At 42.1% G+C, this 19,700-nt stretch overlaps 1 protein-coding gene across 2 annotated transcripts; it reads left to right on the top strand.

The window, feature by feature from the left end:
• Positions 1 to 260: 260 nt before the first annotated feature.
• On the top strand, positions 261 to 3,628 carry LOC307031182 (uncharacterized protein). 2 transcript variants are annotated; one of them, XM_079668060.1, is made up of 4 exons: positions 261 to 1,167; positions 1,272 to 1,413; positions 1,519 to 1,591; positions 1,808 to 3,628. In XM_079668060.1, exons 1-4 carry the CDS (start codon positions 789 to 791, stop codon positions 3,239 to 3,241), a joined length of 2,028 nt encoding a protein of 675 aa, XP_079524186.1. In that variant the 5' UTR covers positions 261 to 788; the 3' UTR covers positions 3,242 to 3,628. The 2 variants fall into 2 exon arrangements, with proteins under 2 accessions (XP_079524186.1, XP_079524187.1); XM_079668061.1 differs by having other exon boundaries at positions 266 to 409.
• The last annotated feature ends 16,072 nt before the right edge of the window (positions 3,629 to 19,700 follow it).

The following is a 19,700-nucleotide window of genomic DNA, read 5'->3' as shown; positions in this document are numbered from 1 at the left end:
TGGATTGAATGACCCAGTCTGTCAACGAGAGTCACTAAGCACTAGTTTGTTTGTGTGAAGAAGCATTGTGTGGGGAAAGGGACAGTTTTGCACGTTGATAGACTCGCTGTGAGCCTGGCACCTAAAGGTCTGCTTTAAAATCTATTGCTCTTTCTGTGTTATGTGTGCAGCTGAATATATTTCTGAATTGACCCCACCGAGTTATTTATCTGAGTTTGCGGAGGCCTACTGTATTAAAACACGCCGTATTTCACAGTAGGGGAGAGCGGGGTAATGTGGGACACCGGGTAATGTGAGACACCCGCTGTAACTAGGCAAAGAAACAAATTTGCGGTCATGTGACCATAATGTTTTCAAGCCCCTCCCACCCCCCACTTGTCATGAAGGAGAAGTTGGTGCTGGTTCTGTGGTAAGTATTTTTTTTCACAAAAATGTGTTTGTTGCATGTAAAAGTAAATTTTCTTACTGCGAACGTAATCAACTGTAGTATCAAAGCAAATTGATTCAGGTTGAAAAACTTATATCATACATGTTGATGAACTTCCAACATATAAAACCATGTGATTGATGCTAGTTAAAGATTAGCCTGAATTGCCTAGAGATGTTGTTTTTTCTAAAATGGTGGCTGTGGGGTAAAGTGAGACAGATGCTGTGGGGTAAAGTGAGACGCTGACTCACTTTACCCCGACATGAAGCACAAGTTAAGTTTAGTCTTATATATGTTTTAGTCTAATATTACAATACATATGTTTTAATTTTAATGTCATAAACATTGTAGAAAAGTCATCATGCCGAGACGATACATCAGGAAGACAGCTTGGGGCCAAACACCCCTCACAGAGATGGAGAGTGCAGCTGCAGAGGTCATGCAAGGAAAGAAGTCCTTAAGACAAGCAGGAAAGGAAAGAAATATCGACAAGACAACCCTCCAAAGATTCATTAAGAAAATAGAGAAAGGGAGAGTTAAATCAGTAGCCTGGGGTGCAGTAGCTGAGGCAAAAAGAATACTGACAGATGAGATGGAGGAGGAGCTTGCCCAACATTTAAAACAACTGGCTGACCAGTTCCATGGCCTTGCTCCAGTTAAGTGCCGTGAACTGGCATTTGAATATGCAGACAAAAACCATATCCCTGTCCCTGCCAATTGGATGGAGAAACAATGTGCAGGTAGGCTAGGGTGCGCAAGAGATCACATGATTCTGTAGGTCAACTTAGGCCAACTGATCTTGCCACAAAGCTTATCTTATAATAACGAATTGTCCACTCTTTAGGAGTAGAGTGGTTTGGCAGCTTTCTAGCCCGTCGCCATCTCTCTGTCCGAACTCCGGAGGCAACATCCCTGGGAAGGGCTACAGCCTTCAATAAGACTACAGTGGGGGAGTTCTTTACAAATCTGGCTGTAGTGATGGACAGGTGACAGAATTAATTCTTTAGTTGCAAATGTTTTATGGAGGCTTTACCTGTAAGATTTGGTTTTGATTCTGATAAGGTTCTTCCCTTGCCTCTCTTCTTTAACAGACACACATTTCCTCCACACATGATATACAATGTGGATGAAACAGGCGTCTTTACAGTACAAAAGCCACGGCAGGTAAGCTACTAGAGAGCAGCAGACTGATACTGAGTGGCTTGTGATAATGACCAGCTAGCCATTGGCAGAATGCTGAAACTAATGCTATTAGTAATGTTGTGAGCCTGTGAACTAGAAAAAAATGAATGGACTGGAACAAAATAAAATGTACCTTTAGACCAATAGTAGCCTACTGATTGCACATGCCATTGATTCTAAACTTTCTACTTGATTCAGGTTGTGACAGAGAAAGGGAAAAAGCAAGTTGGTTCTATCACATCAGCTGAGAGAGGAGAACTGGTGACTGTGGTGTGTGCAGTGAATGCTGCTGGGAATGCCATACCTCCCATGTTTGTCTTCCCCAGAGTTAGGTTTAAGGACGACTTCATGATAGGAGCACCTCCAGGAGCCAAAGGTGCCTCCACCAGAACAGGATGGATGAACGAAGACACCTGGCCTGAGTTCCTCGATCACTTGATAAAGCACACTAAGTGCACTCCTGACCATCCCATGCTGCTAATCCTGGATAATCTGAGAGCTCACATCTCACTCAAGGCAGTGGAGAAAGCAAAGAGTAATGGTATTGTTCTGCTCACCCTCCCACCCCACACATCCCATCGCTTGCAGCCTCTCGACGTGACGGTGTATGGCCCGTTCAAGACCCTATACAGCCGAGCTCTTGATGGGTGGATGAGATCTAACCCTGGCAAAACAGTCTCCATCTATCAGATTGCAGGATTTGTGAACGAGGCCTTCTTGTCAGCAGTGACACCACGCAATATCACCTCTGGCTTCAAGTCCACTGGGATCTTCCCATATAACAGAGATATTTTCCCTGAGGAGGCGTTTGCACCATCCATGGTGTCAGACCGGCCAAACCCTGAGCTGCGGCCTGCATCCACTGGTCCATCCACTTCAGATGATCCGGATGGTCCACGGCCTGCAGATGATCCACCCCCTGCAGATGAACCACCTGCTGCAGATGCTATTCCACTCGCTGATGCTATTCCATCCACTTTGCATGGTCCACATGGATGTGCCTCGCCAGCTGTCTCACGACCTGGATATGTGTCTCCTCAGGAAATCATACCACTTCCAAAATGTCCCCCCAGAGGACAAACAAAACGAAAGCGTGTGAAGACAGCCATCTTAACAGATACTCCAGAGAAGCAAATCATAGAACAGGCTTATGAAGAGAGACAAAAGAAACTGGCAGGGAAAAAGCAAAATAGCAAAGAAAAGGGAAAACCGAAAAAGAAGGCACCCAAGAAGAAAATCATAGATAGCAGCTCGGAGAGTGATGACCCTGTCCCATTTGAGGATGATTTTGAGAGCTCTGAAGATGAGAGGAGTGACCCCGGAAACAAAGATCTGTCCGTGGGTGACTTCGTCCTCGTCAACTTTGCCACAAAACACCGAAGTATCCGTTATGTTGGCATGGTTGAGAAGGTTGAGGGGGACGAAATACTAACCCAATTCCTCAGAAAAATCCAGGGAAACAACAGAGAGTGGGAGAGACCCACGTTTGCTATGAAAGAAAAGGATGTGGCACATGTTCCTAAAGGTGATGTGGTGAAGAAGCTGCCTCAACCTAATAGGCCTGGAGGAACAACACGGAGAGAGCAACTCTTCACCTTTCCCTGTAACCTTCAGGGCTGGAATGTAGAGTAGGCCTTGTTTAAATATGCGGCTGATGTTCATATCATATCGTGTTCTAATCTAACTGGTTAAATGGTTAATTGAATGTTTATTAAAGCACTTTGAAATATATTATGTTGTATTTGACTTTGTTTGGAGTTACTTTGTTTAAAAAATGTGCTAAATTGACCAATCCCCATGATTATGTTGCGCATCCGACATTAGTTTTGGAATGTGTGGTTGTCAATCTATCTGTCAGGATTCTAACTGTTACAACATGTGTTGTTTTGGTAGTTTAAAAGTGGAAAAGGTAAGTGGTTCACTTTACCCCCTTGATTTCTCTAGTCTGTCTCAGTTCACCCCTTAGCTGGGGTAAAGTGAGACACAAGACCACTTTTTAAAAAACAATCATATTTTCACTGCCCTTTATCCTGAAGACATTCTGATCATTTCCAGTGCTAGGAAACATCCTGAATTAATGGGAAATGTGTAAATTTTACTGATATATCATTTTAGCTCGCCTACAGGAGAGCAAATGTAAAAAATGTCTCACATTACCCCGCTCTCCCCTACAACGTGTCCGTCAGAGCGAGTGTTCCCCCCCGCTCCGTGTTCCCGAGTGTTTGGTGATTAAATATCTGAAAGCAGCAGAAGAAGAAACCCTGTGGATGCAGCTTGTCCTGCCGCACCTCTCTCAGCCAGAGAAGAAGAACTGTGTAATGGTTTCCAGATGGCTTCCTGTCGACACATCCATCCTCCTCACTTACTCTCACAGTCTTGATTTCTGGCCGCTCTCTTCTCCCGGAGGACAGGAAGTGAAGGACGCTGCAGGAGGAGGAGGGTTTAACGGCGAGATGTTCGGCGAGGTATTAATGTCAGGGAGATCCTCAGCTCATGCGGGCTGATCCTCTCTGCGGAGCGCGGATAGACTGGGCTTAGCATCAGGACTTTGTGCTGCAGCTCTAATTGGTTGCACTTTTTATTTTTGCAATAACAAGGTGCTGTCAGGCGTCAGAGAGGAAAAGCATTTTAATGTTAAACCGTCCCATCTCACCCACTCCCAAGCAACTGTCTTTGAAAAGGTGCCGGTTTCCCTTCAGTAGCTTCTGTCTCATTCTCACCTGAACTGCTTCCACATCCCCTCATCATGTGTTCTGCTGTGCAAGGCCACATTAGAGTTACTTTGCATCAACAGCTTTACAGTTTTTCTCAGAATCTGAAAATTCTTACATTTTCACAATATTCTGATTTTGTTCTCAAAATCTCAACATTTTGACTATTATCAAAAATTAGGACTCTTTTTGAAAATGTTAGAAATTTGGATTTTCAACCAAATCAGAAAATTCGGACTTTTTAACTAAATTTGAAAACCCTGAAATATTTTCTAAAAATTGTAACTTTTTTCACAAGATCTTAAAACATTTGATTTTTTAAATCTCAAAATTGTAAACTTTTTTTCAAAATAAAAGGAGCGGGGCTACATAAGGCAAGGCAAGTTTATTTATACAGCACCTTTCAACACAAGGCAATTCAAAGTGCTTTAGAAACATGAAAGACATTCAGAAAATGCAATTTAAAAACAGTCATTAAAAAGCAAAGATAATAAAATAAACATTAAAAGATAAAATAGTTACAGTGCAGTTTGAGAGATGAATATATCAATTAAAAGCAGCGACAAAAAGAAAAGTCTTCAGCCTGGATTTGAAAGCAGTCAGAGTTGCAGCGGACCTGCAGGTCTCTGGGAGTTAGCTCCAGATATTTGGAGCATCATAACTGAACTGCTCCATGTTTAGTTCTGACTCTGGGGACAGGAAGCTGACCTGAAGACCTGAGAGATCTGGATGGTTCATCGTTTAGCAGCAGGTCAGAAAAGTCATTCAAAGCTTTATAAACCAGCAGCAGTGTTTTGTAGCACACAGGAAGCCAGTGTGGTGATTAGTGATTACACAACACGGTCTCACGGCACTCCGTGATGTAGTCACAAAATGAATCTATTGATTCGTGCTCGCCAACACGAGTTTCACATTGTTCGTGTCACACAGAAGGATTTTAAAAGCAATGTAAATAATAACAAATGAGAAGGAAAAAGAGATTTCAGTATTCTGACACAGAACAATTTTAGAAGCAATGTATTACAGTAGTAGGATGTTTCGTGCCTGCACCAAATAATAACAAATTAGAAGGAATTTATTTTTGTTAAATTCAGATGTCAGTATTCTGGGGCTCTGAGACATTTCTTTTCCTCGCGGACGGCAAAAAAAATCCGACATCATACAATTTAAAATAAAAAGGGTTAGGGTAAGATATTGAGTAAGAAGATGTTTTTATGAACCACAGCTTCCGGTCTTCCAAGACCCGACCGGACAGAAAGACGTGCTGCAGGCACGAAACACCCGACCAATAGAAACACATTGCTTTTAGAAATCGTTCTGTGTGACACGATAAAAATGCAAAAATCGTGTTGGTGAACGCGAATCAATAGATTAAATTAATGCCGTGACACTGGGTTGAATTACAACCCCAACATTACCCTTACTAAAAGTCTTGACTCCGGCCTGGTTCATGTTGTGAAACGGGCGAATTAAAAACAAAACAAACTGCGATTTGTGAAGTGTAGCAACATCACCAGGGTGAGGGTTATATGGAAATCTCTTTATTCCTTTTCATGGCTCAGGTCCATATCTCTCAGTGTTTCCAATCACCCATCAAAGTCATGTTATTGTGATATCTCTTGATATACATTATTCTACAGACTCAAGTTTGTGACAGAGATTGAGTTTGAATGTGGATTTTGAGGTACATGTAACCACGTGACTTCTACCTATGCTTCTTCTCAACTACCTTTTTTCTGCACTACATGTATCTGCCAGCTTCAGAGTGTTAATATAAAGCCAAACTAATAAATGCTAACCTCTACCTGCGCCAGCTGCAGCATTACATAAACACCATGCTGCAGAAAGAGAGCTTTAACAGCTCTGAAGAAGAGGAACAGTCAGATCTCACCCACGTCGCTGACTCTCAACATGTGGTCTCTTACACACACTTAAACTGATGGCCTGTTTCCGCTCTCGCCCACAAACCTGTGTGTGTGTGTGTGTGTGTGTGTGTGTGTGTGTGTGTGTGTGTGTGTGTGTGTGTGTGTGTGTGTGTGTGTGTGTGTGTGTGTGTGTGTGTGTGTGTGTGTGTGTGAGAGCAGTGTTTTAAAGGATCTTTTGTTTCTCCTTGTTTTTTTTGTATTCACCCTGACCTCCAGTTGATCTTAGAGTCAAAGCCTTCCAAGGAGTGGTGCAACAAGTATTTTACTTTAAGACATAGAACCACGGTATAAAGTATTCACTGCATTGAATTTGAATTTGTTCCAGGGTACTTTCAACATCATTTCCAGAGGTTTTCAGTTCGTTTTCAAAGAGTATTTAATGTACATTTCGTATGTTATCAGGAAGTCTTTAAGGTTTTATGTTTTTAAGTGTTGTTGTGCGGGGTATTTCTCTGCAGTTTAACACACAATAAACACATTGATCTTTCTAAGTGTGTGTATTTTGGGGGATTTGTTTCACCTCGACTGAAGAAGTTATATTTCTCTGGTGAAAGCTAACAGATCACACTACATGTTACATGTTAGACGCTTTTATCCAAAGCAACTTCCATACTCAACACTGTGGACAATCCCCTCAGGAGCACTTTGGGGTGAAGTGTCTCAGGGACACAACGACATGCTGACTGCAGAGGGGTTTGAACCTGTGCTCCCCTGATCCTAACACCAACACGCTACCCACTGCACCACATGCCTCCCTGAAAATAGAAAATAATGATCATTTAACGTTTAAAAAACGCTTGAGTTTCTGCCTCTGGGATTAGTTTGTGTTAATGTGTGACTTTTAGAGTATTCTGATTGGTTAAAATCACACTGTGTATGGTTTTAAGGCAGTTTGAGCTATTCTTTGAGGGATTTCCAGTTCTTTAAAGGAAGTTTTAGGATCTTTGAGGAGGATTCAAGATTCCTGGAGAGTTTCCAGGTTTCTTAAGGGGTTTCCAGGTTTCTTAAGGGGTTTCCAGGGTGGTTTGGGGAGGTTTCAGGGGTCTTTAGGTGAATCTGTGAGGAGGCTCCAGGGGAGATGGGTTGAGGGAAAGTGTAACATGAGTCCTGTTTCCAACCTGCAGCGTGACGTTAAACCTCTGACCTGGACCATGTTCGAGGTGTCCACTTGAGTAATTATTCTGAACCTCTTATACGACCCCCCGGGAGCGTTTCCTCACCGTGAGGATTACAAACACATGGTTTACAAAGTGAAACAGGCCATTCACCACATAGAACTACAGCTCTACGTTAAGTTAACCCCATAGAACTACAGCTCTACGTTAAGTTAACCCCACAGAACTACAGCTCTACGTTAAGTTAACCCCACAGAACTACAGCTCTACGTTAAGTTAACCCCATAGAACTACAGCTCTACGTTAAGTTAACCCCATAGAACTACAGCTCTACGTTAAGTTAACCCCACAGAACTACAGCTCTACGTTAAGTTCACCACATAGAACTACAGCTCTACGTTAAGTTAACCCCATAGAACTACAGCTCTACGTTAAGTTAACCCCACAGAACTACAGCTCTACGTTAAGTTAACCCCATAGAACTACAGCTCTACGTTAAGTTAACCCCATAGAACTACAGCTCTATGTTAAGTTAACCCCACAGAACTACAGCTCTACGTTAAGATAACCCCATAGAACTACAGCTCTACGTTAAGTTAACCCCATAGAACTACAGCTCTACGTTAAGTTAGCCCCACAGAACTACAGCTCTATGTTAAGTTAGCCCCACAGAACTACAGCTCTACGTTAAGTTAACCCCATAGAACTACAGCTCTACGTTAAGTTAACCCCATAGAACTACAGCTCTACGTTAAGTTAGCCCCACAGAACTACAGTTCTATGTTAAGTTAACCCCATAGAACTACAGCTCTAGGTTAAGTTAGCCCCACAGAACTACAGCTCTACGTTAAGTTAACCCCATAGAACTACAGCTCTACGTTAAGTTAACCCCATAGAACTACAGCTCTATGTTAAGTTAACCCCACAGAACTACAGCTCTACGTTAAGATAACCCCATAGAACTACAGCTCTACGTTAAGTTAACCCCATAGAACTACAGCTCTACGTTAAGTTAGCCCCACAGAACTACAGCTCTATGTTAAGTTAGCCCCACAGAACTACAGCTCTACGTTAAGTTAACCCCATAGAACTACAGCTCTACGTTAAGTTAACCCCATAGAACTACAGCTCTACGTTAAGTTAGCCCCATAGAACTACAGCTCTATGTTAAGTTAACCCCATAGAACTACAGCTCTACGTTAAGTTAACCCCATAGAACTACAGCTCTACGTTAAGTTAGCCCCATAGAACTACAGCTCTATGTTAAGTTAACCCCATAGAACTACAGCTCTAGCTTAAGTTAGCCCCACAGAACTACAGCTCTACGTTAAGTTAACCCCACAGAACTACAGCTCTACGTTAAGTTCACCCCACAGAACTACAGCTCTACTTTACGTTAACCCTATAGAACTACAGCTCTACGTTAAGTTAACCCAACAGAACTACAGCTCTACGTTAAGTTAACCCCATAGAACTACAGCTCTACGTTAAGTTAACCCCACAGAACTATAGCTCTATGTTAAGTTAACCCCGCAGAACTACAGCTCTACGTTAAGTTAACTCCACAGAACTACAGCTCTACGTTAAGTTAACCCCATAGAACTACAGCTCTACGTTAAGTTAACCCCATAGAACTTCATCTCTATGTTAAGTTAACCCCACAGAATTACAGCTCTACGTTAAGTTCACCCCACAGAACTACAGCTCTACGTTAAGTTAACCCAACAGAACTACAGCTCTATGTTAAGTTAACCCCACAGAACTACAGCTCAACGTTAAGTTAACCCAACAGAACTACAGCTCTACGTTAAGTTAACCCCACATAACTACAGCTCTATGTTAAGTTAACCCCATAGAATTACAGCTCTATGTTAAGCTAACCCCACATAACTACAGCTCTACGTTACGTTAACCCTATAGAACTACAGCTCTATGTTAAGTTAACCCCACAGAACTACAGCTCTACGTTAAGTTAGCCCCATAGAACTACAGCTCTACGTTAAGTTAACCCCATAGAACTACAGCTCTACGTTAAGTTAGCCCCACAGAACTACAGCTCTACGTTAAGTTCACCCCACAGAACTACAGCTCTACGTTACGTTAACCCTATAGAACTACAGCTCTACGTTACGTTAACCCTATAGAACTACAGCTCTACGTTAAGTTAACCCAACAGAACTACAGCTCTACGTTAAGTTAACCCCATAGAACTACAGCTCTACGTTAAGTTGGCCCCACAGAACTATAGCTCTACGTTAAGTTCACCCCACAGAACTACAGCTCTACGTTACGTTAACCCTATAGAACTAAAGCTCTACGTTAAGTTAACCCAACAGAACTACAGCTCTACGTTAAGTTAACCCCATAGAACTACAGCTCTACGTTAAGTTAACCCCACAGAACTACAGCTCTATGTTAAGTTAACCCCACAGAACTACAGCTCTATGTTAAGTTAACCCCACATAACTACAGCTCTATGTTAAGTTAACCCCATAGAACTACAGCTCTACGTTAAATTAACCCCCTATAACTACAGCTCTACGTTAAGTTAACCCCATAGAACTACAGCTCTACGTTAAGTTAACCCCACAGAACTACAGCTCTACGTTAAGTTAACCCCATAGAACTACAGCTCTATGTTAAGTTAACCCCACAGAACTACAGCTCTATGTTAAGTTAACCCCACAGAACTACAGCTCTATGTTAAGTTAACCCCATAGAACTACAGCTCTATGTTAAGTTAACCCCATAGAACTACAGCTCTATGTTAAGTTAACCCCACAGAACTACATCTCTACGTTAAGTTAACCCCATAGAACTACAGCTCTATGTTAAGTTAACCCCACAGAACTACAGCTCTACGTTAAGTTAACCCCATAGAACTACAGCTCTATGTTAAATTAACCCCATAGAACTACAGTTCTATGTTAAGTTAACCCCACAGAACTAGCTCTACGTTAAGTTAACTCCACAGAACTACAGCTCTACGTTAAGTTAACCCCATAGAACTACAGCTCTACGTTAAGTTAACCCCACAGAACTATAGCTCTATGTTAAGTTAACTCCAAAGAACTACAGCTCTACGTTAAGTTAACCCCATAGAACTACAGCTCTACATTAAGTTAACTCCAAAGAACTACAGCTCTACGTTAAGTTAACCCCATAGAACTACAGCTCTACGTTAAGTTAACTCCAAAGAACTACAGCTCTACGTTAAGTTAACCCCATATAACTACAGCTCTACGTTAAGTTAACCCCATAGAACTTCAGCTCTATGTTAAATTAACCCCACAGAATTACAGCTCTACGTTAAGTTCACCCCACAGAACTACAGGTCTACGTTACGTTAACCCCATAGAACTACAGCTCTACGTTAAGTTAACCCAACAGAACTACAGCTCTACGTTAAGTTAACTCCACAGAACTACAGCTCTACGTTAAGTTAACCCCATAGAACTATAGCTCTATGTTAAGTTAACCCCATAGAACTACAGCTCTACGTTAAGTTAACCCCACAGAACTACAGCTCTACGTTAAGTTAACCCCACAGAACTACAGCTCTATGTTAAGTTAACCCTATAGAACTACAGCTCTACGTTAAGTTAACCCCACATAACTACAGCTCTATGTTGAGTTAACCCCACAGAACTACAGCTCTATGTTAAGTTAACCCCATAGAACTACAGCTCTACGTTAAGTTAACCCCACAGAACTACAGCTCTACGTTAAGTTAACCCCATAGAACTACAGCTCTATGTTAAGTTAACCCCACAGAACTACAGCTCTATGTTAAGTTAACCCCACAGAACTACAGCTCTATGTTAAGTTAACCCCATAGAACTACAGCTCTATGTTAAGTTAACCCCATAGAACTACAGCTCTATGTTAAGTTAACCCCACAGAACTACAGCTCTACGTTAAGTTAACCCCATAGAACTACGGCTCTATGTTAAGTTAACCCCACAGAACTACAGCTCTACGTTAAGTTAACCCCATAGAACTACAGCTCTATGTTAAATTAACCCCATAGAACTACAGCTCTATGTTAAGTTAACCCCACAGAACTAGAGCTCTACGTTAAGTTAACTCCACAGAACTACAGCTCTACGTTAAGTTAACCCCATAGAACTACAGCTCTACGTTAAGTTAACCCCACAGAACTATAGCTCTATGTTAAGTTAACTCCAAAGAACTACAGCTCTACGTTAAGTTAACCCCATAGAACTACAGCTCTACGTTAAGTTAACTCCAAAGAACTACAGCTCTACGTTAAGTTAACCCCATAGAACTACAGCTCTACGTTAAGTTAACCCCATAGAACTTCAGCTCTATGTTAAATTAACCCCACAGAATTACAGCTCTACGTTAAGTTCACCCCACAGAACTACAGCTCTACGTTACGTTAACCCCATAGAACTACAGCTCTACGTTAAGTTAACCCAACAGAACTACAGCTCTACGTTAAGTTAACTCCACAGAACTACAGCTCTACGTTAAGTTAACCCCATAGAACTATAGCTCTATGTTAAGTTAACCCCATAGAACTACAGCTCTACGTTAAGTTAACCCCACATAACTATAGCTCTATGTTGAGTTAACCCCATAGAACTACAGCTCTACGTTAAGTTAACCCCACATAACTATAGCTCTATGTTGAGTTAACCCCACAGAACTACAGCTCTATGTTAAGTTAACCCCACAGAACTACAGCTCTATGTTAAGTTAACCCAACAGAACTACAGCTCTATGTTAAGTTAACCCCACAGAACTACTGCTCTATGTTAAGTTAACCCCATAGAACTACAGCTCTACAGTAAGTTAACCCCACATAATTACAGCTCTATGTTAAGCTAACCCCACAGAACTACAGCTCTACGTTAAGTTAACCCCTAAAACTACAGCTCTATGTTAAGTTAACCCAACAGAACTACAGCTCTATGTTAAGTTAATCCCACAGAAATACAGCTCTATGTTAAGTTAATCCCACAGAACTACAGCTCTATGTTAAGTTAACCCAACAGAACTACAGCTCTATGTTAAGTTAACCCAACAGAACTACAGCTCTATGTTAAGTTAACCCCACAGAACTACAGCTCTATGTTAAGTTAACCCAACAGAACTACAGCTCTATGTTAAGTTAATCCCACAGAACTACAGCTCTATGTTAAGTTAACCCAACAGAACTACAGCTCTATGTTAAGTTAACCCAACAGAACTACAGCTCTATGTTAAGTTAACCCAACAGAACTACAGCTCTATGTTAAGTTAACCCAACAGAACTACAGCTCTATGTTAAGTTAACCCCTAAAACTACAGCTCTATGTTAAGTTAACCCCTAAAACTACTAAGTTAAGTTTTTTCCGAGGAGCAATGGGAGTGAGGGGGGTGTCCGGTGCCTTGCTCAAGGGCACCACGGCAGGGCAGGAGGTGAACTGGGACCTCTCCAAGTAGAAGTCCGCACTCCAAATGTAGGTCTGGTCGGGGACTTGAACCGGTGACCCTACAGCTCACAGTCCCAGCCCCTACTGACTGAGACACTGCGGGACAGGAAATGCTGGTTGTCCAAACGCCCTGTGAGTTTTCAGGGACATGACGGGCCCATTCTTTAAGGACGTTTTTTTTGTTTTGAGTAACAGATATTGGAGTGGTGTTTCTCTCAGAGCCTGCAGTCGATGCTGGTAGAACGGTTGTGTCTGAGGAGTCCATAGAGATCTCTAACCACAGGTCCCTGTTTGTTTTGCTCTGGCAGTTTGAAACAGAGATAATGTTATGAATCACAACATTGTTGTTTGGGTTGAAGGATTGTCTTCTGGGGGAAAGTCCTTCTTAAGTTTGACCCGGCTTTCCTCCTCTGACATTTTCCCTAATTCTTATTCCTCCGCTATTTAAACTACGTCACCGGACTTCCTACTTCACCACAATCACACTTCCTCTATAGGTTATACAATATGGCTTTTCTGCTTTTCTGAATCGCACCATGAGGTGTTTTTTTGGGGAGGACGACCTCATATTAACACACATCTGCCGGCCAATGGCAGTCCAGTATTTGACATGCCGGTGGTGTAACCTCCTGTCCATAATGAGCCTGGAGGTGTCCCTGAGGTCCTGCTGTCCTCCGTCTCTGAGGTAAAGGTTTACAGCGTGATTCAACATGGCAGCTTCGAGCCTAACGCTGATCCCAGAACAGGAGTGGAGGGAAAAAGGCCAAAAATGTGGAAATTCGGGATCCGGTTTCACAGTTTTCGACCGACGCTCGCTGGCACATATGGAGAAAGTCTCATGGAAGAACAATAAGGAAAAGCCCAGCGCATAGTCCATTAATTTATTTTCCCCCCTCAATAAGTAAACGTAAAGTATTCGTGAAATGAGCACTAAAGCGTCTCTCACAGTGTTTTCACAGCTGGCCGCCCCCCCGCCCCAAAAGGCAGTAAAGTCCTTCCTGAATGAACATTAACATGGAAAGGCTGTAACATCATACTTGGCAGTCCTGCGTCGCCACTAAACACCTAAAGAACCCAGAATATAGACCCGACGCCAGCAGAACATCCGCTCCGTACGCCCGCACTGCATTCTTTATTTCAGGGAAAACCGACAAAAAAAACTGGAGAAAAATGAGATTACAAGAAAAAGTGAAAGAGGAGGAATTTTTGAAGGAAATCCCCCAAATTCCCAAGACTGAAAAAAGCCTTTATTGAACAAGAACCTGTGAACAAAATGACATTCACCTACAAGAGACGAGATGCTGTGTGACAGACTAGCTAGTGCCTGTCACAGTAACAAATAAAACAGATTTATAACATATAACAACTAAAAACGAATTTAAGGAAATCCCCCAAATTCCCAAGACTGAAAAACGCCTTTTAACAATCTTTATTGATCAAGAACCTGTGAACAAAATGACATTCACCTACAAGAGACGAGATGCGTCATGCCAGACTAGTGCCTATCGTAGTGACAGAGAAAACAGATGTATAACAATTAAATACTAGTACTTTGTCCATTTAACTAAACAATAGAATTTAAGGAAATCCCCAAGATCCCCAAACATGAAAAACTCATTTGAAAATCTTTATTGAACAAGAAGCATGAACACAAACACATCACCTCAAAGAGAAGAGAGGCTTTATGACAGATCATAGTTCATGTTCAGCACTGACAGATAAGACTGATCCAAACATATCAACTCCTGTTTCCAGCTGAAGTATCACATCATTCTTGATAATATTATTTTTACGTTATAAACAAATATACAAAAGCAGTACTTTAGTACTTTAGTGAGTATTTCAACTCTGCAGGAAATATAATACACCGTTTGTTTATCTGTTACAGTTCACTCAGTGTTAAGCTGATGTGAACACGTGGAGCTGTGTGTGCAGTGTGTGTTCCACAGTAAGTGAACCTGTGTGTACAGTGTGTGTTCCACAGTAAGTGAACCTGTGTGTACAGTGTGTGTTCCACAGTAAGTGAACCTGTGTGTACAGTGTGTGTTCCACAGTAAGTGAACCTGTGTGTACAGTGTGTGTGCAGTGTGTGTTCCACAGTAAGTGAACCTGTGTGTACAGTGTGTGTTCCACAGTAAGTGAACCTGTGTGTACAGTGTGTGTACAGTGTGTGTTCCACAGTAAGTGAACCTGTGTGTACAGTGTGTGTTCCACAGTAAGTGAACCTGTGTGTACAGTGTGTGTTCCACAATAAGTGAAGCTGTGTGTACAGTGTGTGTGCAGTGTGTGTTCCACAGTAAGTGAAGCTGTGTGTACAGTGTGTGTGCAGTGTGTGTTCCACAGTAAGTGAACATGTGTGTACAGTGTGTGTTCCACAGTAAGTGAACCTGTGTGTACAGTGTGTGTTCCACAGTAAGTGAAGCTGTGTGTACAGTGTGTGTACAGTGTGTGTTCCACAGTAAGTGGACCTGTGTGTACAGTGTGTGTTCCACAGTAAGTGAAGCTGTGTGTACAGTGTGTGTTCCACAGTAAGTGGACCTGTGTGTACAGTGTGTGTTCCACAGTAAGTGAAGCTGTGTGTACAGTGTGTGTTCCACAGTAAGTGGACCTGTGTGTACAGTGTGTGTTCCACAGTAAGTGGAGCTGTGTGTACAGTGTGTGTTCCACAGTAAGTGGAGCTGTAGTGTACAGTGTGTGTACAGTGTGTGTTCCACAGTAAGTGGACCTGTGTGTACAGTGTGTGTTCCACAGTAAGTGGAGCTGTAGTGTACAGTGTGTGTACAGTGTGTGTTCCACAGTAAGTGGAGCTGTAGTGTACAGTGTGTGTACAGTGTGTGTTCCACAGTAAGTGGAGCTGTGTGTACAGTGTGTGTACAGTGTGTGTTCCACAGTAAGTGGAGCTGTAGTGTACAGTGTGTGTTCCACAGTAAGTGAACCTGTGTGTACAGTGTGTGTACAGTGTGTGTTCCACAGTAAGTGGAGCTGTAGTGTACAGTGTGTGTTCCACAGTAAGTGGATCTGTAGTTTGTGCAGACGTTGAGTGAAAGGCAGTCGTCCTGAACGTCAGGTCAGAAACTCGTGCTGCACTTTATGAAGGAAAAGATATTGAATGAGATGTTGGCCTGAAGATGGACTCAGTGCAACATGTGGATATGTAATCACTGACTCATCTGCTCTACACACACACACACACACACACACACACACACACACACACACACACACACACACACACACACACACACACACACACACACACACACACACACACACACACACACACACACACACACACACACACACACACACACACACACACACACACACACACACATTTCCATTCTGGTATCATATCCAGTCATCTCGCCTCTCACTTTAACCTTCACTGTCCCCACGTTGGGGATCAGACGGCTGACCCTCAGGCTGACGGACGCTCCCTTTGCTCATCAGGCCGAAGCCACCCAGATGTGATTCATTCATTCAACACGTTCTGTCCCAACAGTCTGCTGCTTGTGTCTTATCAAACAAACCCCAGAGGAGCTGGACTGGGAACTAAAGATGGAGGGAATCTGGGGAAGGTATTTACTGTTGAGATGATTGTTGTGTTTCTGATGGCACTGTGTACGCTTGACGCAAAGATTCCAAATAAGAGTTGGACTTGTCAGAGGAAGAGAAAGCACGCTGCGCTCGTGGTGCAAATTCAGTGCAGAAAACCTCTCAGATGCATTGGTTTGAATACGAGGGCCTGAGGTGGAACACCTGGGTGGAACATCCTTTTCAGATGTGCTCAAGTCATTTCTTATCGTATATTATATCCATGTTAAATCATCATTATAATAGATATCATGTCAAAGAGAGGGAAGTGCAGAGGGGTTGGTTTGGAATTGGGCCTAAAAAGCAAAAGCATAGAAAGCAGTTCAGTCACTTTTCTGTACACTGGTACGAAGGTACACTGACTGTTGATAACTAACAAACACGTACTGATTCTCACTAATAACCTGCAGCATTCCTGCTGTTCTGACTGGATGCATGGATGCATGGTTGATTGCATGTATTGTTGCTCTGGACAAGTGTCAGAACATTTCAAAGGTAACAACATTTAACCCTAGATAAATACCCCAGACTAATCAGACCCTAACTCAGTCTGAGCCTGGGTCTATAATGGATAGGATTTAGGAAGAGGACAAAGCTGCTCTCTGCTGGACTGGTCCCGGCGTCTCCGAAGCCACCAGATGTGATTCATTACAAATTCAACCCTTTCTCACCTTGCAATCTGCTGTTGGTTTTGTATCATTGATAACTAACAAACATGTACTTATTCTCACTAATTAACCTGCAGTACTCCTGCTGTTCTGACTTCATATCAGCATGGTTATTTGCATGTATTGACGATCTGGACAGGTGTCAGCTAATTGAAACGTTTGTCATGTATTTTCCAGGAACATTTCAAAGCTAAAAACACCATCACCGACTAAACCCTACACCAATCCATCCCTAACCGCTTAAAGCTACCACAGCATGCATGAGTCAGTCTGAACCTGGGTTTATAATGGTATGGTGTATAAGATATATATAAACACAGAAATAGGACAAAGCTGCTCTCTGCTGGACTGGTCCCAGCGTCTCTATCGCCCAATTAACCAATTTTCTGGTGGCTGGTCGTTAGCGGCGGCCGTTAGCGGCGTCCAGGAGATCACAGCTGACTAATCAGCTGATAAATCATCAAACCTTGGGAGAGAGGCAGGAGGATTGAGGTCATGTGAAGTTAACGTGTTGGAGGACGCTGTGAGTTCGCCTCCTGCCAGGAGCTGCGCCGGGAAAGCATCCGTCTCCGCAAATTGTTTAGCCTCATATTTAGTCTCCTTCATTCGCTGAAAACAAGCCAAACAGCACAACGCCTCCGTATCAGACCAGCTGAGCAATACATGGTTTCATACCTTAAATAATCTCATATTTATAATACAATACATTAACTACAATTCTCTTTTGTTTTTATTTACCCTGATGTCTAAAACAGTTTGGCTAAAAACATCAATGTAAATAACAACTTATATGTTGTTTTAGCTGTAATTCAGCCCTTCAATAGATTTTAATTTTCAAGGTCAACTTGTTTTCTACTATTTCTAATAATGTGCGATACTTGTTTTACATGCAACGGAAACACGTCCCCATTTTGGATCAATAAGTATATCTTCTTAACAAACAGAGAAACAGAAAACTCATATAATATTAATCCTAATAAATGAAGTAAAATCGTTTGGTTTGAGTATTACGGAAAATATGGTGTTATTATGAAAGTTATACAGAATAGTTTGAAGTCAAACATTTAAACTAAGTAAGGGATGCATTTAATCAGCTGATATTTAAACATGAACAGTGTGGTGTAACGACCGTGAAATAACAGAGATCACTTTTAATAACAGCAGTTTGTGTTTCGCTTTGTAGATCTGTGCTGTTTATTCTGCACACCATTAACATCCATTCATCACACACACACACACACACACACACACACACACACACACACACACACACACACGCGCGCGCACACACACACACGCGCACACACACACACACACACACACACACACACACACACACACACACACACACTCTTTATTTTCTGATGAATTATGCAGATTGTGCTGAAGGCTCTTCTGCAGTTTGTTGATGCAACACTTTCACTTCCTTACTCTCATCTGTTTCCATTCATTATCTGAGAGGCTTTTACTCTGAAAGGGAACCAACAGGAAGTTTACTTTTTATTTTGGAGATACTTTGGAGCCATTGCTTATTATGCAACTTTCTCCACCTTTACTTCCCTTTGCTTCCTTTTACTTCCCTTTACTTCCATTTACTTCCATTTACTTCCCATTACTTCCCTTTACTTCCATTTACTTCCTTCCACTTCCACTTATCCTCGATTTGCTTCCCTTTACTTCCCATTACTTCCCATTACTTCCCTTTACTTCCCATTACTTCCCTTCACTTCCCTTTACTTCCCATTACTTCCCTTTCCTTCCCTTTACTTCCCATTACTTCCCTTCACTTCCCTTTACTTCCCATTACTTCCCTTTACTTCCCATTACTTCCCTTCACTTCCCTTTACTTCCCATTACTTCCCTTTACCTCCCTTTACTTCCACTTATCCTCATTTTACTTCCCTTTACTTCCCATTACTTCCCTTTACTTCCCTTTACTTCCCTTTACTTCCCTTTATTTCCACTTATCCTCCTTTTACTTCCCTTTACTTCCCATTGTTTCTTCTTTACTCCCTTTTATTCTGCAACTTTCTGCCCATTATTCTCCTTATTTACTCCCCCTTTACTCTCTCCTATACTCCCTCTTATTCTCCCCCTTTACTTCCCCTTATTCTGCTCTAATACTTTTCATTACTCCTTACTTTTCCCCCCCTTATCCATCCCTTGTTATGCCTCTTACTTCCTTTTACTTGCACTTACTTCCCTTTACTTCCACCTACTTCCCTTTACTTCCCATTACTTCCCTTTACTTCCCTTTACTTCCCATTACTTCCCTTTACTTCCCTTTACTTCCCTTTACATCCACTTACTTCCCTTTACTTCCCATTACTTCCATTTACTTCCCTTTACTTCCCTTTACATCCACTTACTTCCCTTTACTTACCATTACTTCCCTTTACTTCCATTTACTTCCCTTTACTTCCCATTACTTCCCTTTACTTCCCTTTACTTCCACTTACTTCCATTTACTTCCACTTACTTCCCTTTACTTCCCTTTACTTCCACTTACTTCCCATTACTTCCCATTACTTCCCTTTACTTCCACTTACTTCCCATTACTTCCCTTTACTTCCATTTACTTCCCTTTACTTCCACTTAATTCCCTTTACTTCCCTTTAATTCCCTTTACTTCCCATT

This window comes from Notothenia rossii (genome assembly GCF_949606895.1).
Source record: "Notothenia rossii genome assembly, chromosome: 3".
Classification (NCBI taxonomy): Eukaryota; Metazoa; Chordata; class Actinopteri; order Perciformes; family Nototheniidae; genus Notothenia; species Notothenia rossii.
The sequence above is the reverse complement of the archived record's forward strand: the minus strand, read 5'-3'. Positions and strand labels throughout refer to the sequence as shown.